General features: G+C 51.9%; 1 protein-coding gene across 1 annotated transcript in view; it reads left to right on the top strand.

Moving 5' to 3' along the window:
* Positions 1 to 24,627, top strand: part of SCRIB (scribble planar cell polarity protein) — a 112,341-nt gene that overhangs the window by 31,335 nt on the left and 56,379 nt on the right. Inside the window, 10 exon segments of the mRNA XM_086630835.1 lie at positions 502 to 668; positions 1,263 to 1,387; positions 2,595 to 2,724; positions 3,295 to 3,515; positions 3,984 to 4,301; positions 6,444 to 6,506; positions 17,856 to 17,945; positions 18,531 to 18,608; positions 20,600 to 20,914; positions 21,386 to 21,466. Of these exon segments, the coding sequence (XP_086486961.1) occupies positions 502 to 668; positions 1,263 to 1,387; positions 2,595 to 2,724; positions 3,295 to 3,515; positions 3,984 to 4,301; positions 6,444 to 6,506; positions 17,856 to 17,945; positions 18,531 to 18,608; positions 20,600 to 20,914; positions 21,386 to 21,466 (1,588 nt within the window).

Genomic DNA, 24,627 nt, shown 5'->3' with positions numbered 1-24,627 from the left:
TAGAAAGCCTGGAATTCGGAGACTAGAGGTAGACAAGTTAAAAACTTACAAAGAAGCCAAACCAAAACAACCCCCAGAGTGCAATGCCTGTGATCTGGTCTGAGAGGTTCTGCAGATTTCAGCTACAGTTGTGCTCGCTGAGGCTGGTATTTTTTGTAGCAGTTGGAAGCTGACCAGAGCTTCTCTTTGGAAGGCTCTCGGTGTACTGGTCCGTGAAAGCATCATTTTTCTGTCTTCAGATCCCCCCTCCAAGTTCACCATTTGTGCATTGTTGATAGGACTTGTCCTCTGCGAAAAGCGGGTGCGGGTGGGTTACGGGAGTCCAGCCTGTGGCAGAGCCATATCCAGCACGAGGCAGCTGCTTCCGTGCGTGTCGGAGTGAGGGATCCCGCAGTGGCTCGGCTCTGTCCTTCTCCAGTGCAGGTGGGGCAGTCTGGAGCTGAGCTGGAGTTCCTTCGTTGCCAAGTAAGTTTAACCAACAGCTCTTCCTTTCTTTTGCAGACTGCAGAACTTGCCGTTTGCTTTGACAAACCTTAACCTGAAAGCCCTGTGGCTGGCAGAGAATCAGTCCCAGCCTATGCTGAAATTCCAAACGGAAGATGATGAAAAGACAGGAGAGAAGGTTCTCACTTGTTACCTGCTTCCCCAGCAGCCCTCTCCTAGCCTAGGTAAGAGAGTGGATTCTGAATGCTGCACCATGTGCTCTGGAGAGCGCTGCAGGGCAGGGACTGCGAACCTTCCTGTCTGCTTGCTCGGACTGTTCTCTGTTGCTGTGATACCTGTAGCAGACCTGGGCTCCTCGATGGCTGGTGGCAACTTGCAGAGGCAGATATTGTTAAAACTGAGAAATTGCTTCTCTGTCAGGTGGTAAAGAAGCTACAGCCTAGTCTTCAAGTCTTCTGCTTTGATCTGTTGACCGAGTTGTTCGTTGTCTGTAAGGTTTGCTTCCTGTCATGATGATGTTCTGGTGTCAATACTTCTGATTCATGCCTTAATCCTACCTTTTTCCTTAGTTCTTGGGTAAGGAGTGCTAGAGCTGAACCAGTCAGTACCTTTTGTAGAGGCTGCTGTAGATCTGGTGGGAGACATGCAACAGATGACAAGATCTGGAGGCTACATCCTTTGTCCTCAAGGCCTCTGTGGCTTGATGCCATGGATGGAGACAACAGACGTACCTTAATGGGTTGAGAACTGTCTTCCATCCAAGCCTACAACCCTGCTTGTTCAGAAAGTAGCTCCCACTGTGTTATCTTTCTCCCCAGAGAATCTTTTGCAGAACAGTGTGGATGAGAGCTGGACGGACACCAATTTAAATAGAGTCAGTGTGATTCAGTTCCTGGATGAACCCAAAGTAGATGATGAAGAGGAGTCTGGAGCTGAGAGACGGGTAAGAAGGAGAGTTTCTGGAGACTTTTAGATCCCTGTGGAAACACAAGCACAATCTAAACTTTTTACTAAGATGGGGAGCCGTTATGGTGTTCATGTTTCACAGCTCCTGTAATACGGCTGCAGACATGGACTATATTTTTTGAAGTCCAAAGGGCATTGGATGCCCTGAGGAGACAGCAGGTGTGAAAGAGAATTCCCTGAGAGCCTTTGTGCAGATTTACAGTTTGATGGCTGTCCGTGAGAGTTGAGCTGTGGCTGCCAACCTGCCCGTGGAGCATTCGGGTAGTCCAGAGATCCCGATAGCCAGAGCAGCGTCAGGACTGGATTTTAGGTGACTCCTCTTGCGGGGAAGAGCTGCACGGCCAAACTCGGGCCAGGCAGTCTCCACCTGTCCAAGCATGGAGCCGGATGCAAGCCCATGCGGTGGCCTGTCCCATTACTAAAGGAGCTGGACGCTGTAGACAGACAGCCTCAAAAACTATGGCAGATCATTTTGCTTTAGTTGCAGATGCAAAAGACAGGATAAAAGTTTCGGTTTTCAGCAAGTACTCTGTTGGTTTAAATCGTGCAGGATTTTTTCTCTTTTATCTGTGGAGAGAGATTCTCCTGAGATCTGAATCCTTCTAATAAATTGTATTTGCATTTGTCCTTGCAGCATGGATATGCTGCTGGTGTTGGAAGGTTTTGTGGGGTGTTTTTGATTGCTTTTAACATTGTTATTAATTTTAGAATACTGTTTTTCTGACTCTTAGCTAAGGTGGGACTAGCTAAGCATCACACATTCCGCTAGCTTACAGGCTTGTCAGGCATGTTAAGAAATGCCAGAGGGATCAAGAAGATATTCCACCTGTGTGTTCCTTTACGGGTTTCTGTGTTGGCAGTTTTGCATTTGCTAAGCCTAAAGTGCAATTTAAAACTTCCCATCTGTATCCTCCTCCCAGTCCTTCTATCAGATGGAGAGCAGGATAATGTCTGAGAGCGTGCTCCGAGCAGTGCTACCTGCCTCCGTTTCTTTCCACTCTCCAGCTGCAGGCTACAGGAGTGGAGAGGCCCAGATCAGGTCCTGCACCGTGACGTTTGGGTGGTGTCCAGCCGGGGCTCCGGCGCTCCGATAAAACGTGTTGTTTGAGCTGGTGCAGTCTGGAGCCACGGCACATGCTGCTCTGGCTGCAGAATCTCCGGCTCTGAGTGTTTTCCTTCCGCAGGGCTTGCAGCGCAGAGCGACCCCGCACCCCAGCGAGCTGAAGGTTATGAAGAAAGTGATTGAAGTGTGGCGCAGCGAGGGGTACGCTGCAAAGGCTGACGCGGACCTGCATTCTCCGAACTCAGAAGTGAGTGCTGCTCACTGAGAAGTGGATAAAAAAATCCCGGAATCGTGTGTCACGGACTTGGGGAGTGGGGAGGCAGTGTGTGCAAGCTGAGCGGAAAGAACTTGCTTTTGGGAAAGCTTGGGAGGGAGCGAGCGGGAATTGCCTGGGTTCCAAGGTCGGGATGTGCCTTGTGGTGTTAGCTGGGGCCTCCGAGATAGAGCAAGAGACGTGACCAGGGTGCAGAGAACAGCCTAAGGGGGACGGCGTGCGTCGGTACCGCTTTTGTGGCAACACAGGGAGAGGAAAAGAAGGCTCTGATATTGCCAGCAAAGAACGGTGGGAACGGAGCGCTCGGGGGAGGCGTCTTGCTGCCCAGGTGCCATACTGAGAATAAATGCCTACATAGATGGGGGAAGAGGGGTGGACCTGGGTGGGATGCAGCAGGCTTGGCGGGGAAGGCAGTGGGCAGCCTGAAGAAAAAGCTGGATCTGTTGGTACTGGATCGTACCCCACCTTGTACCAGTCAGGGTACATTGCTCCATCTGCTGCTTTGGTTTCCATCTTGACTTTCACCATCATCTCCTCAGGAGAAGAGGCCTGAGCGCCACGTCGAATCGCAGCGAGGATTCCCGCCTTTCCAACAGCACCGCCTCTGCTGACTGCAGAGGAGAGGAGCAGGGAGAGCAGGGAGACAGGAGGTGGCCGAACGGGCAGGTGCCTGAGATGCAGGAGCTGGAGAAGGAGGCAAAGCCCCGAGCGGAAGAGGAGCGTAAGGAAGCTGCTGACCAGGAGGAGGAAGATGTGGAATACAATGAGGTAGGAGCCGAGGAACTGCAGCAGGATCATGATAAAAAGTGGAAGGACTGGAAAGTTTTGGAGAAAATGGTAAAGGGATGTACTGAGTGTGATTTGGGAATCAGTGGAGGCGACAAGAGGCTGTGGAAGCCAAGTGCAGAGATTCAGGCAGCCCGTGGGAGCTGAGTCCGTGGGAGACTGGGAAGGACAGTGTGGGAGCCAGACAGGGACTATGGGAAAATCAGGGTTACAGGTTTGAGTGCCCTCAGTCCTTGGAGCTGACGCAAAATGTGTCTGGGTGAAGGAGCTGATATGGAAAAAACCAAGTGTGTTGGAATTTTAATGTGTATTCCTGCATCTTCTGTAGCATAAGAGCAGCAACACCGGCTTTGCCGGTGGTGAGCGGGGGGACACAGCAGGTTTCTGCACTGCCTCCAGATACGGCTCTTACCTGAGGTTCACAGCCTGTCTGGGACTTTGCCGTTGTAGCCCACTGTACACTTTGCTGAGGACACACTGATACGGAGTGAGGATGAGGATGAAGATGAAGAGAGACCATTCCCAGTGGAGAAGCAGAGGCTTATCCGCAAGGACACGCCCCATTATAAGAAACATTTTAAGATAACTAAACTGCCCAAGCCAGAGGCAGTGGTGGCACTCCTCCAGGGGCTGAACAGTGATGGAGTCCCCAAAGAGGAAGAGGAGTTGGGAGGCTGCAATAACAACACGGAGCCTGATGATCACGAGGAAGCGTGGGATGAGGATGACAGAAAGAATGGAGCTTTATCTGCTCAGCCATCAGTGAAGGTAAGGTCTTGTGGGGAGGGGGGAAGGTCAGAGGGGTGGCAGACCTCCCTTCTGCTGCTTTGAACTACTAACCAGGTTGATGTGGTACCAACGAAAACGTTGGCAAGAGGCTCCAGCACTTCAGGAGAGACATGCTCAGGGTGGGAGAGCTGAAGTTCTTTCTGGGGCTTATATGATTGTCCAAGAGCTGTGCCACGTTGCTTATGTCTGACCCTTGTGCTGTACCCAGATTCTTGCACCCTCCCCATTATGTGTGATGGTTGAGTTCTGTGCTGCAAGAATAGTTCTTTTGTCCCACCACTGACAGGTTCTTCTGTTTCTTTCAGTCGCCTCCTCACTTGCTGGTTGTTGCACCTCGTTTGCAACAGGGTGATTTGTCCCTGGATGGATCTAATCTCAGGCTCGTGTTCAGGCTGCTTACACTAGTCTTTCTGCCACAGTGCTTCCTGGAGAGGAGTGGGTAGGGAGAGCAGACCGGAGTGTGTCCCTCCTACTGGTTCCGCCCTGTGCTTGCCCTAGCACAGATTCAGGCTGGTGAAGTGTGCAGTGAGGTTTGGGGGAACTTGTGCTCTGGGATTTTGTCATTACCATGGGCCCTGGGGCTGCGATGGGCCTTTCTGGTGATGCTGGGGGCTGATGAGATAGGAGGTCCTTGCCTCTACTCAGTGGAATCGCCATCTCGATTAGGGACACCAAGAGATTCTTGCTTGAGGAGGATCCTCCCAGTGGAACAGGAGTATGCTGATGAGGGACACTGCCTGAGGTCAGACTAGTTCTTACTGAAGTTAGTGTGATGATTTTGGCAGGTGAGGATTAGGATGTGGCTCAGTCTCCATCATAGTCTGACACCAGCAAATCTCGTGGGTGAGATGTGAGTCTCTGAACTGGTGGAAGATGCTGGAGTAAAATCTGTTCCTGCTGTTACTGCACACGCTCCAGACTGTTGGGATCGTTTCTGTCCCACACCAGAGTTCAGATTGCTCAGGGAAGGTTCTTGCACTCAAGGTTGTTTTGGAGCCTTTCTCTCAGTGGAGCTTGCCTTGCAGTATCTGAGCGGATGCAGCTCGTCCCTTGTTCCCTAGGGACGAGGCACGTGGTTTCCTTACTGTTTGTGAAGTTCTTCAGAATGAAAGGAGTTTTTGCTGCTGCTCAGGCCATCTTGTGTCCCCTTCATCCAAGACCTGCCGTACTTGGGAAATGCCCTCACCCAAAAAACTTATTTTAGTCAGGGTCTCAAAGCTGAGGATGCACTGACCCATTGGCAAAAGCTGTTGAGTCTCCCTAGGCGCTGAGACGGCACGTTCGGTGTGTCCATCAGAAAATTGCCTTCGTTATCAGCTAAGCCTTCTGCTCGGAAATCACAGTTTTCCTTGTCATGGGGCTGGGTTGGAGGCTTGCTCCGTGAAGGCAGGTTTATTAGCTTGCCTCTTGAGCTGTCTTCCAGAAGTGGGAATGTGGGGAGTAGTGTCCCTGTGCGGTGGAGTTTCAAGTAAGAGGTGCTGCATACATGCATTGGAGAAGGTGTGCAGGAGGCTGAATCCTTAAACCAGAGGGTTTTTGCAAAGACAGTTGGTTTTCAAGAGAAATTCTAAGGTTTCCTGCATTTGGGAGCAGGATCCCTGGGTGTCTCGCAGGATGCACTGTTCCACCGCAGGCTCTTCCCTTTGCAGGAGGGACCAGTCCAGTTTGATCTGGGATGGCTTCATTCCTGTGCAGCAGCTGGGTGGCACCAGAGGTCCCTTTGTGCTTTTCTCCTGTGTTGTTTAATCCTTCCTTCTTCCCTGAATGACTTGGTACGGAGCGGGTGCAGTCAGCTAGTAGTGTTCAGCTTGTGAGCTCGGTGGTCACAGCCTCAGAGTGCCAGCACAGCCAAAATGTGGCCTTCCAGGTGCAACTTCCAGTTGGCTGGGCCACGAGCACTGGCACTCTGCAGGCTGCGAGCCCAGGAGCAGCCCTGTCGCTGGTACCCGCTGGCAGGTGGTGATCAGGAGTGGGGTGAGTGGGGTCTGCTCTGGAGCTGCGTGGCCAGACCTGTCCGAGTGGTGTGCGTTTGCGTGTTGGGTGGTGGTGGTAGTCGTGGTGGTGGGTTTGGTTGATGCTCCACTAATCCGCATGCCTCTTTGCTGGTTCCTGTCCTAACAGGGGGTGTCGTTTGATCAAGCCAATAATCTGCTGATTGAACCTGCTCGCATTGAGGAGGAAGAGGTCTGTACCACTCCTACTGTTCTCTCTCTGCCAAAAATCATTCAGTCTGCTTGATTTGCTTCCAGGCTCACCGTTGTTGTAGGGGAAACTCTGATCTCTCTGGGTCAAGTGGCTTCTGGACCTGACTGATCACAAACACACAATGATTGTTTCCTCCCCTGCTTTCACCTCCTTTCCCTACTTTTCCGTACCTGAGGTGAGAATGGCTGCTGCAGATCAGGAGTGGGATGGAAGAAATGTAAATAAAAAAACCAAAGGGGGCTGAGGTGGAAAGTTCAGTTCCTATTTGCTGTGCCCTGAGGAAGGAGGAGGTGGAAGAAAATAAAGGCATACTTCTGGGAGTGGCGGGTAGCCCTGAAGGCCTCGGGAATCTGCTGAGTGCTACGTATGACCCTTTGGGAGAGGGAGGGGGATGTGACTCAGGACACCGTGCCATTGCATGAGGAAGGGGGACTGGAGCTCATGGTTCATGCATCTCATGCAGCTCCGCCGCTGTAGGATCCCCTCGAGTCTTGACGTGCAGCACTGCGCTGTGGGGTGTCAGAAAGGGGCCGGTGGCACCGCAGAGTCCGTGAAGCCCCTGGCACACGTGTGGCGTTCTGCGCCAGCGTTTCAAACCGCTGCGTCTCTGCCTTAGCTCATTCTCTGACTATGATCAGCTCCGGAATTGGTTTCCAAGTTTTCAGTAGCCTTGCCTGATCCTGTGGGTCAGTGGGCTTTCCGCAGCGGTGTTTCCAGGGAGCGACTGGAAGCAGAGTGCTGCTGCTGCCGGCACGTGGCAGAACTGACGTCAGTGCTGTCGGACGAAGGTTTCTTCCCTTAGGACAGCACGGCGGTACCAGACCCATGTGTTCCATGGGAGGTTGTCTCTGTCAGCGTGGCTCTTTGCTCCTCCCTCCAGTGTAAAATGGAGGCTTTTCTTTCTTGGTTTTGGAGCAAGACCTTCTGGGAGGGAGATGACAAATCCTTTCCACTTAAGGCGAAACACGAGCTGGCTCCGATGTGGTCCACTGTTAGTGTGTCCTGAAGATCGGTCCGTCTTAGATCACTGAAAAACACATTCATATTTCCTGCATTTCTCTCCTCCATAGCTCTTCTGTCACTCAGAGACAAAACTGAGTATAGTCAGGTGCTTCCTGGTCCCTCGTTTGGGAAATCCTTGCTCTTGGTCCTTCTTTCCAGCTGTTAGAGATCGTGTTCCATTTGCAGAGTTTTCTTGCTCCTCGAGGAAACCTCAGTGTTGTATGGGGAAGCAGTCTGCCTGCCTCTTCCCTGGCTCCTGCCAGTGCCCCACCTGCGTCCGATGGCCGTGCCTGGGACTTCTCTGCGGTGGCTCAGAGGGCAGCTGGTTCGAGGCCCCAGGTTGGCTCCGGTGTCCCTGTGTGCAGATCTGTTCGGTGTGGTAGTGCACCTCCCAAGGACAGGCGTACAGAGGTCCACCAGGTGGGTGGTGGTAGCTGAAGTCACCCCAGAGCAGACCGGCTTTGGGAAGCCATGGATTGTCCTGCAGCGCTGGGGGAGTGCTCCGCTCGGTGGATGGCTGCTGACCTCTCCAGTCAGTGATGCTCTGTCATCTTAGTGGAATCGTGCTGGGCACCCACCAGGACCACAGCTCCGCAAACATCAGTGAAAGCAAACGGTGGGACTGGGGCTGAGGGTGCTGTAAGGGGGAGCTGGGCTCGGCGCTGTGGCTGGGACACCTCGCCTAGAGGGGTGCCCTTGCCGTCTGCCTTAGCCTGGCGGCTGTGAAGAGCGTGTGCCTCTCGGGGAACAGGTGGAGGACAACGGGAGAAATACTCAGGGCCTTAAGGACAAGGGGACAAGGGGCGATGGCTTTAAACTGAAAGAGGGGAGATTTAGATTAGATATAAGGAAGAAATTTTTCACTCAGAGGGTGGTGAGGCACTGGAACAAGCTGCCCAGAGAAGCTGTGGCTGCCCCATCCCTGGACGTGTTCCAGGCCAGGTTGGATGAGGCTTTGGGCAACCTGGTGTAGTGGAGGGTGTCCCTGCCCATAGCAGGGGTCTGGAACTAGATGATCTTTGAGGTCCCTTCCCACCCACACCATTCTATGATTCTATGACTACTTAGCATCTGAGTAGAGAATTAGCTTGGGGAGAGACTGATTCCAGATAAAGCATCAACCTGCTGTTTGCAGGGACAATTTAATGCCCTTGAGAAGAGCCTGTTACAGCTGAACCAATGGGGCTGATAAAACTGAGCAAGACCATTGCAGAGTGGAGAGCTTGGTGCCCCTGGAGCAGCACAGTTTAAGTTCATAATGCTGCTACCACATTCCTTGTGTAATTTTGTACAGTTCTTAGAGAGAAGGAACTACAGATTGTGTGTTCTTTAAGCCTAAACCATAATCCTGACCCAAAGGCTAACCTTGCCGGAGTAGAGCTGGAGACATCTGCCTAACTTCTGCCAGCACCCCAGGTCAAGGAGGAGGGAGCCTGGTGCTGTGCATGCAGCTGGTGCTTCCAGAGCTCCTTCAGTGGGACTCTACTACAGTGGAAGAAATACTTTTGTTAAAGCACATGCTATCTGATAGTGGATATCTGGATTCCACTGCTCTCTTCCCAATGTTTTGTCTCACTCTCCATCTGCCCTGCAGAAATGGCCGTGTGTAGGTTATAGGAACGCTCTCGGAGGAGAAGTGTATCGAGCTGCTATTTGAAGGCATGAGGTTGCACCTGAAGTCTGTATGTTCTCAGATAATTTTTGAAGAAATAGTCCAGAAAGAGCTGCTGTGCAGATTGAAGATAATAGTGGGAAGAGAGCCCCAAATTCTGTTTGAGTGGCTGATGCTTCGATGTCATCCTGTGTTCGCACAGGCTTAACCTGTCCTTGTAGAGCACCTGGAAATACAGGAGTCACGAAGGGCCCTGCGCTGGAAAAACTTGTGCTGGCCGAGGCGCTTTATAGGTTCTTGCTTCTCCCATGACACACTCTCCCAGCTGCACAAGGCTGCCTGGAAAGGGTGTGCTGCCAGTTGCCCTCCCAAGGAAAGAGCTAGGCTGATCTCAGACGTTCAGATGGCCTTGACTTCCTCGCCGGAGGGTGGAAAAGATCCTGTCAGCTGCTTCTGCTCGGGTGTCACGTCCTGGCGCTCTGGAGTCAGAGCAAGTCAAGTCTTCTCCCATGGGGATTGCTCAGAAACATTACTGTTCGTGTTTGGACATGGCCTCGCGCGTGGCACTGCGGTTGCTGTTTGCCAGAGGCAGGCTGTGACAGCACCGCTCCGTCCCGAAGCATCCCGTGTGCCGGGGCTCGGGCTCGGAAGGTTGGCCCACGCGGTGCGTAGGGACCTGTGCATCTCCTGGACCTGCCTGTGCTCCTGCCCCTCTGCGCCGTGCTCTGCCTTTGCTGGGTGGGACTGTGCGCTCGCCAGGGCACTGCCAGGCTTGGAATTCTTACGTGGCAAACTTGGTTTTCCCCACAATGTGACCTGTAGATTTTAAACTCCAGAAAGATTCATAAACCTCTCTTGTATAACGCAAGAAAGATCCTATCACCTGCGTCTGCTCAGCTGGCTTGACCAAAATACACCTGCTGACAGAGCAGAGTCCTCATGAAGTTCTCTTGCTTCTCTCATTTAATATTTTAGTGACTCAGCTTCCCATTGAGCACGGAAAAATGTGCCATGTTTTCTGCTTGAATTTGTCTGGCTTTTAATTTATTGCCATAGGAATGTTTTTATGGCCCCTTAGTATTCTCTCTTGCATGGCGACCCCCCAGCAGTTGGGAGGCAGGGCTTGTGACCTCCTCGCGGAGGTGCAGCCTCACAGCGAAGGTCTGTCAAGGCACAGTCTGAACAGGATTCACTGCAAAGTGACAGGTTGCTTGTGTGATGGCTGCTTATTCATCACAGTATGTCACTGTCAACTGCAAACTTGATCTAATCTGGAGCTTTCTTGAGGACCAAGTAGCAATCTGTGGAATGATTTCTCACAAATGCAGAACTGTCGCAGTTTCCTTTCCCTGCTCCAGGAGCGATGGTCTGGGTCGCTTGCTCGAGCAGGAAGAACAGGAAGCAATAGAAGAGTGTTTTCAGCAGGGAGAGAAGATATTGTGTTTAAACAAAGCGTCCCACTGCAAATCTGATTTTTGCTTTTGGAATAGGAAAACACGGTGTATATAACAGGTACGAGTCTCGCTGCTTAGGACAAGGATTACACAAAAAAATTAGGCATTCAAATAACCCCTGTAGAAACTAATGGGACTTAAGCATTTGTGTGTCTTTAAAAACCGGTCCCTATTTGCAGACCCAGTAGTGTTGTCTGACCGCGTCAGCAGGCCAGGAGGAGAGCTGGTAGGACAGTTTTGAGACCTTGTGATGGAAAACAGTCTCCAGCTTGGATCTGGGAACTGAAAGGAGGCAAGATTGGGATAGGTCGCTGTTTCTGGAAGATGTGCTTTAGCCGAAAAAGTGCTGTGCTTGGTTCAGGAGCAACTAGCTAAATTTATGACAGAGATGACATAGAAAATTTGGAAGAAATCCTGAAGTCATGTCTTCTACCATCACTAACAACCGGGTGCGGTACTCTCTTTCATAAATCAGTCAAACTTTTTAATAAATTTAGATTGTCTTCTCCTGTTACTTGACGAGTGTGCACACACTCAGATTCCCCCTACTGGGAGAAACCAAGAGCTTCTCCAGATTTCTACTTCTTGCATTATTAGAAAACTTACTTTCAAGCTGAACTTGCATTTGTTAATTCATTGTTTCCATTAAATTTTACCTCAAAAATCTCTTTCCTGCTATCTGACCCTGTGTCTGCTTGTGCTTGGTATATTTTTAGGGACATTAGTCACATCTCCTTCTGGCCTTCATCGTACAAGATCAGAGAAAGCGAATTCTTCTCATGTTCTCTTGTAAGATAGACTTCCATTCCCTGTCTTTCTCACTGCCTTTTCATTCATCCGTTCTACTTTTTGCTTTTGGAATAGGAAAACACGACGTATATAACAAGTTTAATTCAAGTGTGTTGGCTGTGGAAAACACGACAGAGTTTATTCAGACTTTAGTTCACTAAATTCCGTAGTTTTTCGTCCCCCTCAAATGTAGTAGTTTCTGTTCGTGGGTTTAGTCCATTTGCTTTGGCTACCCAGCTTTTGTCCCTGTGGTCAGCATCAAGGTCCTTAGTAAGCTTTGTCCTCCAGGCTGTTGGTGTACTCAAACACGTCTCTGCTCGTGTGTTTTAACGAGTGGTGCCAGGTTTAGTGCAAGAATTTTCCATTTATCTCATTGTCACCACGGACAAACACGCTCCTGCTGTGCTGTCTGCCCTTAGCAGCACAACGTGGGAGTGAAGGACAATTCCTAATGTGAGGCTGGCCATCGAAACAGATCTCGGGGGAGAGTTCTGAGCTTCCAGTCCTTCCAGTCTTTTAATTGTATTTTAAATGGTGGGCCGAAATGGACCCTTAGAGCAGTAAGAAATTACTGGGCTGACAGGAGGTTCCAAGTGAAATTTTGTATTGAGTGATGCAAAATGAATGACTAGACCAATGATTTTGCTACACAAAAAGAACCAGTAAGAATAAGAATAAAAATTCTTTACTGCTGAAGAGAGGAAGAAATATAATGTGTTCCAGCATCCCTCATTCCAGCTGAATCCACAAGACTTCTGTGTCCAGGCTTTTGTCCCGTTTCCAGTTCCGGGAATGGTTCAGGACTCGGTAGCTTTGTCCAACACTCATTTTGTTCCTCTTTATCTAAGAAGTTGAATGTTTTCCGTTCCGGAGGGACTCTGTCCTGTTGCATTCCGTGGGTTAGCCAGCCCACTTCCTTTCAGGATCCCCTCTTTTGCTGTTGGTGTTTCCGTGCCGGTGGCAAACCTGGGTGCCCATTGTGATGAGGAGGAAGTATTAGCTTCTTAAATCCCTATTTCTGGAATTCATTGATGAAAGAACTAATCACAGAATCCTGTAACAGCCCAGGCTGGAAGGGACCTTGACAGGTCCAGCCTTTTGCGGGAAAGGGAACCTAGGTGAGGTTATCCAGCACCCTGACTCCCACATCCCTGGGAGGTTGTTCCAGTGAATGATTGTTCTCGCTGTAAACATTTTTTCTTAGGCTGAGATGAAATCGTATCTCCTTGTAGACACACATATATAGACACAAATATTCATATGTACATCGTGATATGTGATTCATATATCTATGATAGCTACGTATTCATTTCTGTGTGTATTAATATCAAGATTAATCGTATCTATTTTTTAATTGATGGTTCAAAATTTGGCATATTTAATACATTCATAAATGCAACATTTCTTCATCCTCAATGAAATGTTGTTCTCTGTCTTGGAATCCCTTTGGGGAAGGGGCTCTGCAGGACACCAGAGTGTGAAGCATTGCAGGTTGCCTGTCTGTCTGTCCCGAATGCTGCTGCCACTGGCGGAGCCTCGCACGCTTTTCTGCCTTGGCACGCTCTCTGCTCAGTGCCAAGGAGAGGTGTCCAGTAAGAAGGCAGTGACGTGCCTGACTCCTCTGGTCTGTGCCCTACCATCTCTGCCTTGCCAGTACCCGTTCTGTGGTAGCCAAACCACCCCCTGAAGAGAGGAAGACATAGCATCGGAGACAGAGAGCCTTCAGCTCACACCGCAGGCTGCTCCTCTGCCGGGACACGATCTTTCCTTCGCGTTCCTTTTTCTGTTGTTCGGTTTTAATTTGGTTTCAACACCTCACGCAGCAATCTCCCACCTCCCATGTGGTCACGGATATTTTCAGCCCGTCCCCGTGCCCTCCGTGAGTTGCTGCTTACTGCAGCCCGACAGATTTAGCTCTGCTAATCTTACCTGGTGAGTCAGTGCCCCTGGCCCCGAGCTCCTCGGGTCTCTTCGTTTGTGTCACGCAAGGACTCTCTCTTTGCTGGGATTTCTGGAAGAGGGATGCACAGCATTGAATGGCATGTCCATGTAGAGAGGCCTCTGATGGGTGCGAGGGACTTCCCGTGGGGATTAAGAAGTGCACACCTTAGCAGGACCTGGTGGTCCTTTCACTGGCATTTTCCCAGGTCCTCGCAATCTGTAGTTTGGGATTTCTGGACTGTGCAAACCACTGTGCTGGACATGGGGGAGCTGCTGCCTGTGAAATTGTCTGATCTCTCCAGTCCCTTTTATACATTTTAGTTGTACAGAATTTAGTGGTAATAAGCACTAATTTAACTGCGCTTTATATTAAAAATATATTTTTAAGCCTGCTGCTTAAATTTCATGGGGTATCCCTAATTCCTTTATTGTTACAAACATGGAATAATCATTTCCCACAAAGTTATTAATGCATGAAAAGATGTCCCCCAACATCAGAAGGACACAGAGCTGCTGGAGCGGGGCCAGAGGAGGCCATGAAGATGATCCGAGGATTGGAGCATCTTTCTTACAAAGACAGGCTGGGAGAGTTGGGGCTGTTCAGCCTGGAGAAGAGAAGGCTCTGGGGAGACCTTCCAGCACCTTCCAGTGCCTAAAGGGGCTACAAGAAAGCTGGAGAGGGGCTTTGGACAAGGGTGTGTAGTGACAGGACACGGGGTGATGGCTTTAAACTGGAAGAGGGGAGATTTCGATGGGATCTGAGGAAGAAATTCTTCCCTCTGAGGGTGGTGAGGCACTGGCACAGGTTGCCCAGAGAAGCTGTGGCTGCCCCATCCCTGGCAGTGTGCCAGGCCAGGCTGGATGGGGCTTTGGGCAACCTGGTGTAGTGGAGGGTGTCCCTGCCCATGGCAGGGGGTTGGAACTGGGTGGTCTGTGAGGTCCCTCCCAACCCAGACCATTCTATGATCCTATAAAAAGATCTGTCCCTCCCCCTCCCATATCTGAAGGCTGATGGCCTCCCCTCATATGGAACCGTTAACATTTTTACTGTCAGTGATTTGAAATAAGATCAGGCCTGATGCAGTTCTTGTCAGATCCCTTCTTGGTTCTTCACTGATGACGAGTACTTGACCTCTGCTGGTTCTGAGCTTGTGTAAAATACACCTAAAACTAACATCGTATGATGCCAGTAAAAATGTCTTGTGATAACAAGTTTCACGTTTCACAAAAGTCTGTTTATCAAATCTTTACTATTACTTTATCAGCCAAGTTCAGAGTCTTGTGAAAGAATGAAGTAGGGGTATGTTTGGCTTTTGAGAGACCTGATTTTCATAAAATTCCAGTTTGGCAGGAGTGCTGTTTCTGCGTGCCTGAAGAGAGGCACGCATGTCCTTCAGTAGCTTTTCTTGAATTGGTGCTAGGATGGCGAGCTGCTGAATTACAGGCATCATCCTGTGTAACCTCTGAGTCTAACAGCACAATGTCAATGCTGTTTCAGGGTATCAAGATTCCAGAATGTTATAAATACTCTGTATAAATACTCAGTCAGTTGTTAGGACTCTTGGATACAAGTTATCCTGTCGTTTTGACTTTTAAAATGGTTATTCCTTATTGATGCTATTAAATAGATTCTTCAGCTGCTGTTCAAGTGTGATTCATCACCTACATGTCATGCGTGTGCATCGTCATGTTTCTGTCCAAATACAAATCAGAAGTGGTTATGGCACTGGTGCCTTTTCTGTGTCGTTGACAATCCAGTCTCCTTTAAAGTTTCAAGGGATGTAAATGCAGGGATTAGGCACTTACCTGCCTCCAGATGTATAGCATGTTATAAAAACGTGCCTGTATGTGCAGAAACTTGCTGCCTTCTGGAAATAAAGCCCTTGAACCCGCTCCCTTGGGTATGTCTGGAGGAACAACTCGTTCTCTCCGCAGATTCTGAAGTGCAACAGTTCCACACTTTGGCAGCTGAATCCTGTGGATGTCTGGCGTGCTGCATCTGTGTCTGCTGTGCCCTCGCCACGAGCGGGTTGCAGAATCCCTTAGCGGGCAGTTGCAAGGCGCAGCGCTGAACGCTGTTCCAAGTCGCTCGGTCCATGCCTAGGAGGAAGCTCTGGGTATGATGCTGCGTAATGGTGGCCTGCCCTCTCTGCAGAGGAGGGAGCTGGAATCGGCTGAGCAGCATGTTTCTGGGTGGGAGTGTTCCAGATCAGCCCTTACAGCTGAGATGAGCCAGTACTGGGTGGCGGGTGGATCCCTGGTTCTGGGGGAGAAAAAGCAAGACAGGACAAACACCCAGGAGGGTCTCTGGCAGGAGTGATGGCTGTGCCCTGCCGTGAGGGCAGCTCTTTGTGTTCCCAGAGTACCAGTCCGGATGTCATGAAGTCAAGGCAGCTCTGAAGCAGCCTTAGGACAGGTGCACATTTGGGAAGGAATAATTTACTGGGTTAGTGCAAAAAGCAGTGTCTGGGCTGTGATGTGAAATACTGAATATGAAACTGAAAGGCCATTGTAGGATACTGGATCCAGTTATTTCATTCTCAGGTTCATGTCATTTATTCTTTTCATAAACGTCAAACAAGCATTCACCAGTTCACTTTCCTACAGTGCTGGTTTTATGGGAGAACTAATTGACTTTAGGAGTTCAAAATCCTCTTTCTGGCCTAAATATAATTATGTCAGATTCAAGCCCGTTTGCATTAGGTCTGGTTCCTCCTTTTTCATCTACCTGTGTCTTCATAAACCCTCAGTCCAGTTGACTTTTCTGGCCGATTTCCCAACGTTTTCAGTCTGGTTCCTATGAATTCGTGGAATCCATGGGTTTCGTTGCCGATCTTTCAGTTAGTTTAGACAATCAACTTACTGTGCAACTGAACGTGACTTTTTGTAACCAGTGACATTGTGTATTCCTCATTCATTGTCAAAAATAGCAACTCTGTCTTACTGACTCAGGCACTGAGCAAAACCTTCAGCTATCTTACTTGTTATGCCTGGATCCTGCTACTAGAACACTCTCCAGTCCTTGTCTGGAGACCCAGTTTTCCATCATCTTTAGAAGTTTTTGTGTTGAATATAGATATCAAGTCTTTAAAGCAGTACTAAAGTGCAGTTTAGTTAGATCCTGATATGCTTCTTCACCCAAGAAGTGTTAGTCTAGTCTGTAGCTGGTGTTGAAGTGTGCTATCAATGGCACGCGGTGCGTCTCACGACCACCACGTTTCTCCGTCTCACCTGGACAATCCATGTCTTTCAGTGCTCGGATTTTACTCAGTCTCTGGGTCTTGCCCCGGAGGCGACGTACTTACGGTCTGTCTAGAGTCAGGGATTTCCTTGTGAAGATCCCAGCAGCTTTCTGCCACGCTGCTGACTGGGCACCAGAGGCAATGGAGGAACCTCGGGTTAGTTCTGCGTTTCCTGGGGTGGCTTTTTCAGTTTTGTTTCGGTTTTAAACTCAGCAGAACGTGAGGCCGCACAGGCTGTTACTTCGGTCGCTGTAGCAAGCGCGGGGCTCAAGGGAGGGTTGAGGAAGGCAAGGCTCTTGCTGCTTTTGCTGCCCACGCTGTGGCTCGCCTGGGCCAAGCGGACCCGATGTTGAAGTAGACACCTCTGCAGCAGCCGCTCTCTGTTCTGGCCTTTGTTTCCCGGGAGGTGACCTCTGGAGAACAGCAAATTTGGTTCTCTCCAGGAGTCTTATGTATATTTGTGTCACTTACCTCGCCAGCTCCTTGGTCCTTGGCCCTGACAGATCCCTGAGAGAGCCCTGTCTATCCCATTCCTTTCCCTGTATCCTGCTACGTCTTCTATCCCATGACTGGGGCAACACGAACAGTTGATGCTGGTGTCCTGAAGATAAGCAATTGCAGTTCCAGTTTGACTGAAAGTTTTGCAATTGGAAGTGGGTGTAATCTGGTTCGTAGAGGTGGGAGACAGGAAAGAGGAGAGACTTCTGGATTGCACAGCTACAGTCCCGAGCCTGCCTGTGCAGAGGGGAGAAGAGAAGGGAGCCAGCTGGACAGAGCAGATGGCTTTTCTGGAGTCACACGTTGATTTCCATCAACAGAGCAAAGCCAAGTATCTGTCCGGGGTATTCCGAAGGAGGTGCCTTTCTTGTTACTGCACACCGTGTTGGGGTGACACTTAATCTCCCCGTAGTTGTGTGGGATTGCACCCCAGAGGCAGCCGTGGGGTAGAGCTGGGCTGTGAGGTGAACACGACCCATGTCGTTATCCAGTCCCGTCCCACTGCTGCTCAGTTTACTTTGTGGTGGACATCTCGTTCCGACGTGTTCATTACAGGCAAACTGGCTCTTGGTGTTGAGACTCAACTGTGAAAAAGGATTTGTTTGTTTAAATATGTTGTGGCTTCAGTGCCTTTGAGGCACAGGCGCCACAGCCGAGACAAACGCATGAGCAAAGGCACGTGGGTAAAGTTTGCACCTTGTGCTTAAAGTAGTCAGTCCTGCTCTTCCAGGTATGTTGGGCGTTCTCCCGCTCCGCACTGACCCGTAACCTGTGTCCCTTCTGCTTCCAGCTGACGCTGACTATCGTGCGGCAGACGGGGGGGCTGGGCATCAGCATCGCGGGGGGCAAGGGCTCCACCCCCTATAAGGGAGACGACGAGGTAAGGCCCCGCACGGTGCGGTTGGCGAAGCACCCGCGTGCAGGGACTGGTTCTCTGGCTGGAGGTTGGGTGTCCGTACGCCTCTGCCCGCGGCTGGGCTGTCAGGGCAGGGTGGGAGCAGCCCCCACCCACCCCGCGGCTGGAGGCTGCCAGGGCTGAGCAGGCTCCTGCCTCTGGAGCACAACCTGCACCTTCTGCTGCTGACCGCAGAGAGCAGCAATGACAACAGCTCTTCCTTTCCCATCTGTGTCCTGACGTGCAGGACTCACCAGGAAGTGTATGGGTTCGTCCTACACACGTGTGGTGGCATCAGCTGCAAGATGTTCTTGTCCCTGGGAAGGATTGAACTGTCATTCCCTTTTCCCCGTTGTCAGCTGTGGGGTAGCCCTGCAATAGGATTTGTTTCCCCTTTTTGCCAGCTCCCGAATGGAGTGATGTAGCTGTCGTGTCCCCACACCCAGGGTATGGGATTGGCGAGGGATTTCCTCTTTCCCTTAGGTTGAATGGGGTGGAGCGTTCTTGTTCCGTGCTTTAGGGGGTTGAGGATTGAGCTCCACCTCTTCTAACAAGTAGTTTTGTTTCCAGGGCATCTTTATTTCCCGCGTGTCGGAAGAGGGTCCTGCAGCTCGTGGTGGGGTTCGTGTCGGGGACAAGCTTCTGGAGGTAAGAACCTTAGCTGCTCTGAAGGAGTAAACGCTTCGGGTGACTTGAGTGGAGGGAGACGTGTGGTTTGGTGGTTTTTTGCATCGCCTCAGTTTGTAGGCCAAATTAGGCGTCAGGAGCTGTGCAAGAGCAAAAGAAACCGCTTGGCTCAAAAAGTCAGTAGTTAATTAACGCTACTGTTAATCTTTTGATGCTTTATAAGGACAGAAATCGCTCCTGCGTTCGCTCTCCCCAGCTCTGAAGTGTTGCGTAACCCAGGTGAGGTTACGTGCTGTCGGCTTCTGCTTTCCTGTGGGGACAGAAGTGGACCTTGTAAGATAACTTGTTACCCAGGGAGCCAGCCGCGTGTCCTACTTGCCTGTCTCCAAATTATTTAAAAACGTGTTTAATCAGAAAGGGTTGAGACGCACTTGGGGAAGGATTGATGGCGTGATGGGGGAAATGGATGTCGCTGGACAGAGAGCAGAGGGATAAGTGGTCTGTGTGTGGGGCACTGGCCCATGCTTGTGCCATCCGGTGCGGGATCTCCGGGTATCTCCTGCACTCCTGCTCGCCGCAGCCGGCACATTAGCAGCGCAGGCCTGGGCGCTTGCCCGGGTGGATGCTTCAGTCTCTCTCACCGCTGACGTGGCATTGCCCATGGTAGAAGTCAAGTAAAGTGCTGTATGGTTCTGTCATCAGAAGTTTTTATATTACTTCATGAGAAATACTTGATTCTGGAGTTTCAGAAGTTACCTTGTTCGCTTCTGCAGTTACCGTCGGATTGTCTGGATAATTCTGTGAAGTTTAAGCCTTAAGAAAGGAACGTGCCCTTGATCTCGCCTGGTCCCTTGTGTGTTTTAGGGCCTTAAATGTCAGCGAGCATCCCTGTGCTGCATGCATCGTGCTGTATTTTGCTGCAGAACAACTTCCAAAAGGGAGTCAGATCTTAAATTCTTGTCACCGATCTATTTCATGTAAAGTAGATCCCTCTTCAGTTACAGCTTTGGGAAGAGGCTGGGTTTTCACTTCTGATTCGCTTCCCGTGGTGCCTGTTCATCAGTGCCTGCTGCAGAAGTGGATCTGCCCTCACAGCATGACTTAGATGTGTTGTGTTCCTTCTAAAAGACTGTGTTATGTCCACAAGTAAGACACGGCTGGTGCAAATCAGACTTGGGTCCCGTTCTCGTTGGCTATGAATTGTAAGGAATAGCTCTTCACTGTTGGAGTAGGGACACAGAGCGTTGCTCAGTAACGAAGGCCACGATGGAAGGAGACCCTAAATGCCATGAAGTGGAGGAAGTAGATTTGGATGTCTAGTTTTCAGGCTGAGCGGCAGACAGTCTTTCCTGTAAGTGTGTGTTAGTGTGAAATGAGGTAGCTGCCATGAAAAGAAGATTATTCGGCTTCATGAGCCCGCACTTTGCATTTTCTGATGTGGTAGGGCTTCTTTTCCTGAAATCAGGGAAGCAAGAGTGGAGGGAAGCCGGTTGCTTCCGTGAGAGCTGCAGAACCTGGCATCCTTCCTGCAAGGACTTTACTAGCAGAGGGGAAGGAAATGGGTGCTTCAGGGTATGAGGAGGTAGATGTCCTTCCTGAAGGTGAACAAGAAGTTGTGTCGACCCGAGTTGTACTGAAATTCATTAGGGGAGATCGTTCTGGGTGAGCGTTATCTGCCTGGGAGTTTTTTGCCTGCAGGGATAACAGAGGTGATAGGGGAGTTGGAGCTGCCCAAGGTGGGGAGAATTCCTCTGAAAGGGCCTTTTTCTGCACTTGGCAGGGGCTGCCCTGGCTGGGACTGCCTCCTGTGCTGTGCCAGTGCAGGGAAGGTCCCTTGCAGGCAGCGGGTGAGGTCTGGGCACCCCTGTGGGAATGAGGTGTTGACCCAGCGCGGCACGGGATGGGCTGTGCTTCCACTGGGCAGCGGTTGTCAAGGCTGGAGCTGTCTGTGCAGGCTGTTGGAAGAGCCCTCCGCAGAGGTAAGAGCTGTGCCTGGCTCTGTCCGTCCTCAGGTGAACGGCGTGTCCCTGCACTGCGCTGAGCATCACGTGGCGGTGGAAGCGCTGCGTGGGTCGGGAAGCTCCGTGTCCATGACAGTTCTGCGGGAGCGGATGGTGGAGCCAGAGAATGCCATCACGGTCACGCCGCTGCGCCCCGAGGATGACTACAGCCCTCGGGAGAGGCGAGGTGGGCTGCGCTTCCCGGAGCGGCCCGAGGGGACACCTCCCACGGAGAGATATTCCACCTGCCTCGTGCGCAACGAGAAGGGTCTGGGCTTCAGCATCGCTGGTGGCAAAGGCTCCACGCCCTACCGGGCCGGCGACACGGTCAGTGATGGTCCCTGGGAAGGAGGGTGCTTGATCCCCGAGTCACGGCAGTGCTCGCGGGAGCAGCGCGGGCCCTTCCTTGCCCATGGGCAAGCGGCAGCACAGGGTGGCCCAGCGCCTGTGGGCTCTGAGAGCCAAAATCCGTCCTTCAGTCAGGGAAGGAGAGAAGTTGGGGAGGAGGTGGGGCTGAGGCTCGCAGTCCCTGCCAGGGACATCTAAGCCTGACGCTGTCCTCTGGGCATATATATCTATTCTGGGCTCTCGGCCACACGAAGGCTTTGCTGCAGCCGGAGGTTTTGCAGGTGGCTATAGCAGCCGGAGGAGGGCTTGTGTGGAGCGAGGAACAAATGGGATGTGCCAGGGGAGGGGTCTGCGAAGGGGAAAGGGCTGAGACCTGCCTGGCGTCGGGGAGCGGTGCTGGGAAGCCGTGCCCTGGTGGGGGCTGCTCTGACCCTGCTGACTGTGTTTCAGGGGATCTTCATCTCACGGATCGCAGAGGGTGGTGCGGCCCATCGGGACGGGATCCTGCACGTAGGAGACCGGGTCATCTCGGTGAGTGCGGGCGTGCAGGGAAGGGGTCCGACTCGGCGCCCTGCCTGTACATGGGCTGGTTTTCTGTCGTCGAAGCTGCGTTTGGAGGGTCCTTGTTTCAGCTCCTGAGCCTTCTGGAAGAGTATTTAATGGTGGTGGCTCTCGCCCTGCCTGCGACTGGTGGTGGGTGCAGTTCATGGCTCCCCTTTCCCCAAGCGCTGCGTGCGAGCGGCAGCCCGGCTGTGCCGGAGAGGGATGATCCGACAGCACTGCCCCAGCCTGGGGTCCCTCTGCAGCCCGGTGGGACAGCCTCGGAGCGCTCCGCGGCCGCACGGCCGGTGGGACGGGAGCCCTTTGGGGAGCGCGGGGCGGAGGGGGGCTGGGCAGGGCGCACCGCAGTGCTTCCCCTGCTTTCCTTTGGGGCTCCGGCCCCAGCTTCCCTTCCCGTTTGTGCCAGTGGTGTGGATCTCACTGCTGCCTCTCACCTCGAGTCTCTGCCTGATGTGCCACTCTCTCCCCTCCTGCGGGGCGTCCGCTGAGTCTCCTGACCCTCTTCCCATCTCGCATGCTGCCTCCGCGAGCTCCTGCATCCTGGTGCTGGTGGTGGGTTTCTGATCCAGCTGCTGTGGTGAGAGCACGTGTCACCGCAGAGCTGGCGTGAGTAAACACTGATACAGCCTCGTCAGTGCTGGCTTCTGTCTGCTCTATCCCTGGGCTGGGGCTGTGCTGTATTTGCTCGGGCACAACATCGTAGCAGAGCTCTGGCCCACGTCTGGCACTCGTATGCTGGCAGGCGACTTGAACTGGTACAGCACCTCTCCCTCCTTGCTGGTGCTCCCCCCTCCTCCCAAAATCGAGCCCTGACCCTGATTGTTGCCAGATAACCTGAATCATTTTGATTTTGTTCATTGTTTGGTGCTCCACTGGTCCAGAGGCATGACTGAGAGGCGTAACTGCGGGCGCGCAGCCGGTCGCGCGGCGTTGGTTTGCTCTGCCTGTGGCTCGAAGGAAACACAAGATCTCAGAATAGAGTCAGGAGTCAAACCTGCCTCCACCCCCGTTAGCAACTCTATTTATATCTGCGGGCAGCTTCATAGGAAGAGCAGATCTGGTTCCCTAGCAGCAGTTTGCAGTGTCTTCCGCCTGCAGCGCGTGGTCTCAGGGCCCGTGTTAGGTTTTGGTGTGAGTCGAGGCCATGCTGCTGTGCGTTCTCTGGCACACCCCGCTGCCCTGGGGAGAGCAGGGCTGTTGCAGAGGTGGGACGCGTGTCCATGCTGCAGAGCACGGTCCTCTGCTCCCAGGGAGTGACCTGTGCTGAAGAGTGCATAGTCATAAAAGGTTTGGTACTGGGCTGCACCTCAGATCTTGTGCTCGGTATGATGAAAGCAGGAATAAATTATTGTCTTCCAGGACAATCCTTACCTAGTCTGGACTGTTCACGTCACCTCTGTGCCTTCCAGTGCGTGTCTGACTGTCGCTTCTCCCGCAGCGGTGCCTCCTGGCAGCAGCTGCCGTTCTGCCTTTCCTGCTGGTGGGGTTCACTGCTCAGTAAGATGTCCCTGCGGTGGTGGTCTTACATCCTGAGGCCTCTCGTGTCTTCTCGGTGGTGTTTGTCCTCAAGAATTTCTGCTCACTGTAAGAGAAGCACGAGCAGCTGTGTGAGTTTCGCCCCGTCTCTGGCGAGCTCTGGTGCTGGCTTGGAGCTGCGGGGCTGCCCTGGCCCCGCGATGCTGGATGTTGGGAGAGGGTCTGTTCCCCTGCAGACAGTGCCCGCACAGCGTTGCCTAAATTGGCCGCTTACCACAACTCTTTCGCAGCAGTGGTTGCCCGTTTGTATTGGAAAATCTTTCAAGATGTGCTGGTTGCTGAGCCGTGCGGCGCAGGTTGCACGTGTTCCCCGGATCTGCTCGGGGAGAGCAGGAGGGCCCGTGTTAGGACACAGGTGGTTTCGTAGGTCCAGCAGGCAGAGGCCCGTTTCCAAAGCCGTGGTGTCCTAGTCATGCCTCAGTTCTCACTTTGCCAAAGAATTTTTGTTTTCCTGGGAAACGAAATACAGCACAGCTTCATACTCTTCCCCTGTGCTCTAAATCGCCCTGGACTTCTCTGCAGGGGAAGGACCGGGGTCGCTCCTTTTGCTTTCTTGAGGGAGCTTTGAGCACATGGCTTGAAGAGCCCAGCCCAGGTCCCTCTTCAGAGTTAACACCACGCACAACTCGCCAGTGACTGACTACTAACTGCAGCTTTCCCTGAATTCTGGCGTGTCTTGAGAGCCATCGCAGCCGTCTTGAGAGTCGTTTTGGTAGTGGAAGGCATGGGGCAGGGGGCTGCAAGGGGGGACCGTTGAAGAGTTTGAACTGTGGGATGGGGATGTAGCAGGGAGGGTGCAGGATTGGGAGCAGTGCCTGAGGCCAGCTAGTTTTTTGGGACAGGACTGGGAGTAGACTGAAGAAAACTGATTCTGGGGGAGATTTAGGACAGTAGTAGCACCAGGCGGCACATGAGGGTCCTAATGAGAGCAGCCTGATCACTAAAAAAAGTGCCAGAATAGTATAACTCCCTGGCACACAGAAAAATATGTGGAGCTGGGAAAGGACAAATGACCTTCTTTCCCTTCCCCGTGGCACTTGGAGAGCCGAACTGCACAGGCTGGCCTTTTCTCTTGCTGAGCAGACACGCAGCAGTAAGGGGCACTGAAAACTGGCCGTTCCAAAGCGTGGAAGGCATCGTGATTGCCAGGTGATGGAGAAGGTAATGAGGGAAGTGCTGTCAAGGGCTGCTGTGTGTGAGACTGTGTGTAGGACTTGGGGAGTTCCTGCACCCCTGTTCACTCGGCTGGGGAAGTACCACTGTATGCTTCGGTCTGACCGAGTCTGACCATTCGCATCTTCTTGTCAGTGGCAGAAAAATAGCAGAGTGTGAAGGCAAGAGCAGATGCTGCTGCAGCAGGTCTGTCTGTGGAGTGTGTTGGGCTGTGATCTGGTGCTGAGGAACTAAGGGCCAAGTCTCTCTGCATGTCATCTGCGTTAAAAATCGCTGCATCTGGCAGATGGGGGGCCCGAGGGGATGCTCCCTTCCCAGCCCAGTGGACACAAGGCTGCTGCTTTTCCCCATTCCCTGGTCCAGCCATCGGGAAGGCTGAGTGCAGATTCCAAAGATGAAGCACACTGCAGACATGGGTGGCC

This window comes from Tauraco erythrolophus, unplaced genomic scaffold (assembly GCF_009769465.1).
Source record: "Tauraco erythrolophus isolate bTauEry1 unplaced genomic scaffold, bTauEry1.pri scaffold_52_arrow_ctg1, whole genome shotgun sequence".
NCBI classification, from domain to species: Eukaryota; Metazoa; Chordata; class Aves; order Musophagiformes; family Musophagidae; genus Tauraco; species Tauraco erythrolophus.
Note: the sequence above shows the minus strand (reverse complement) of the source record. Positions and strands in the feature narration are given on the sequence as shown.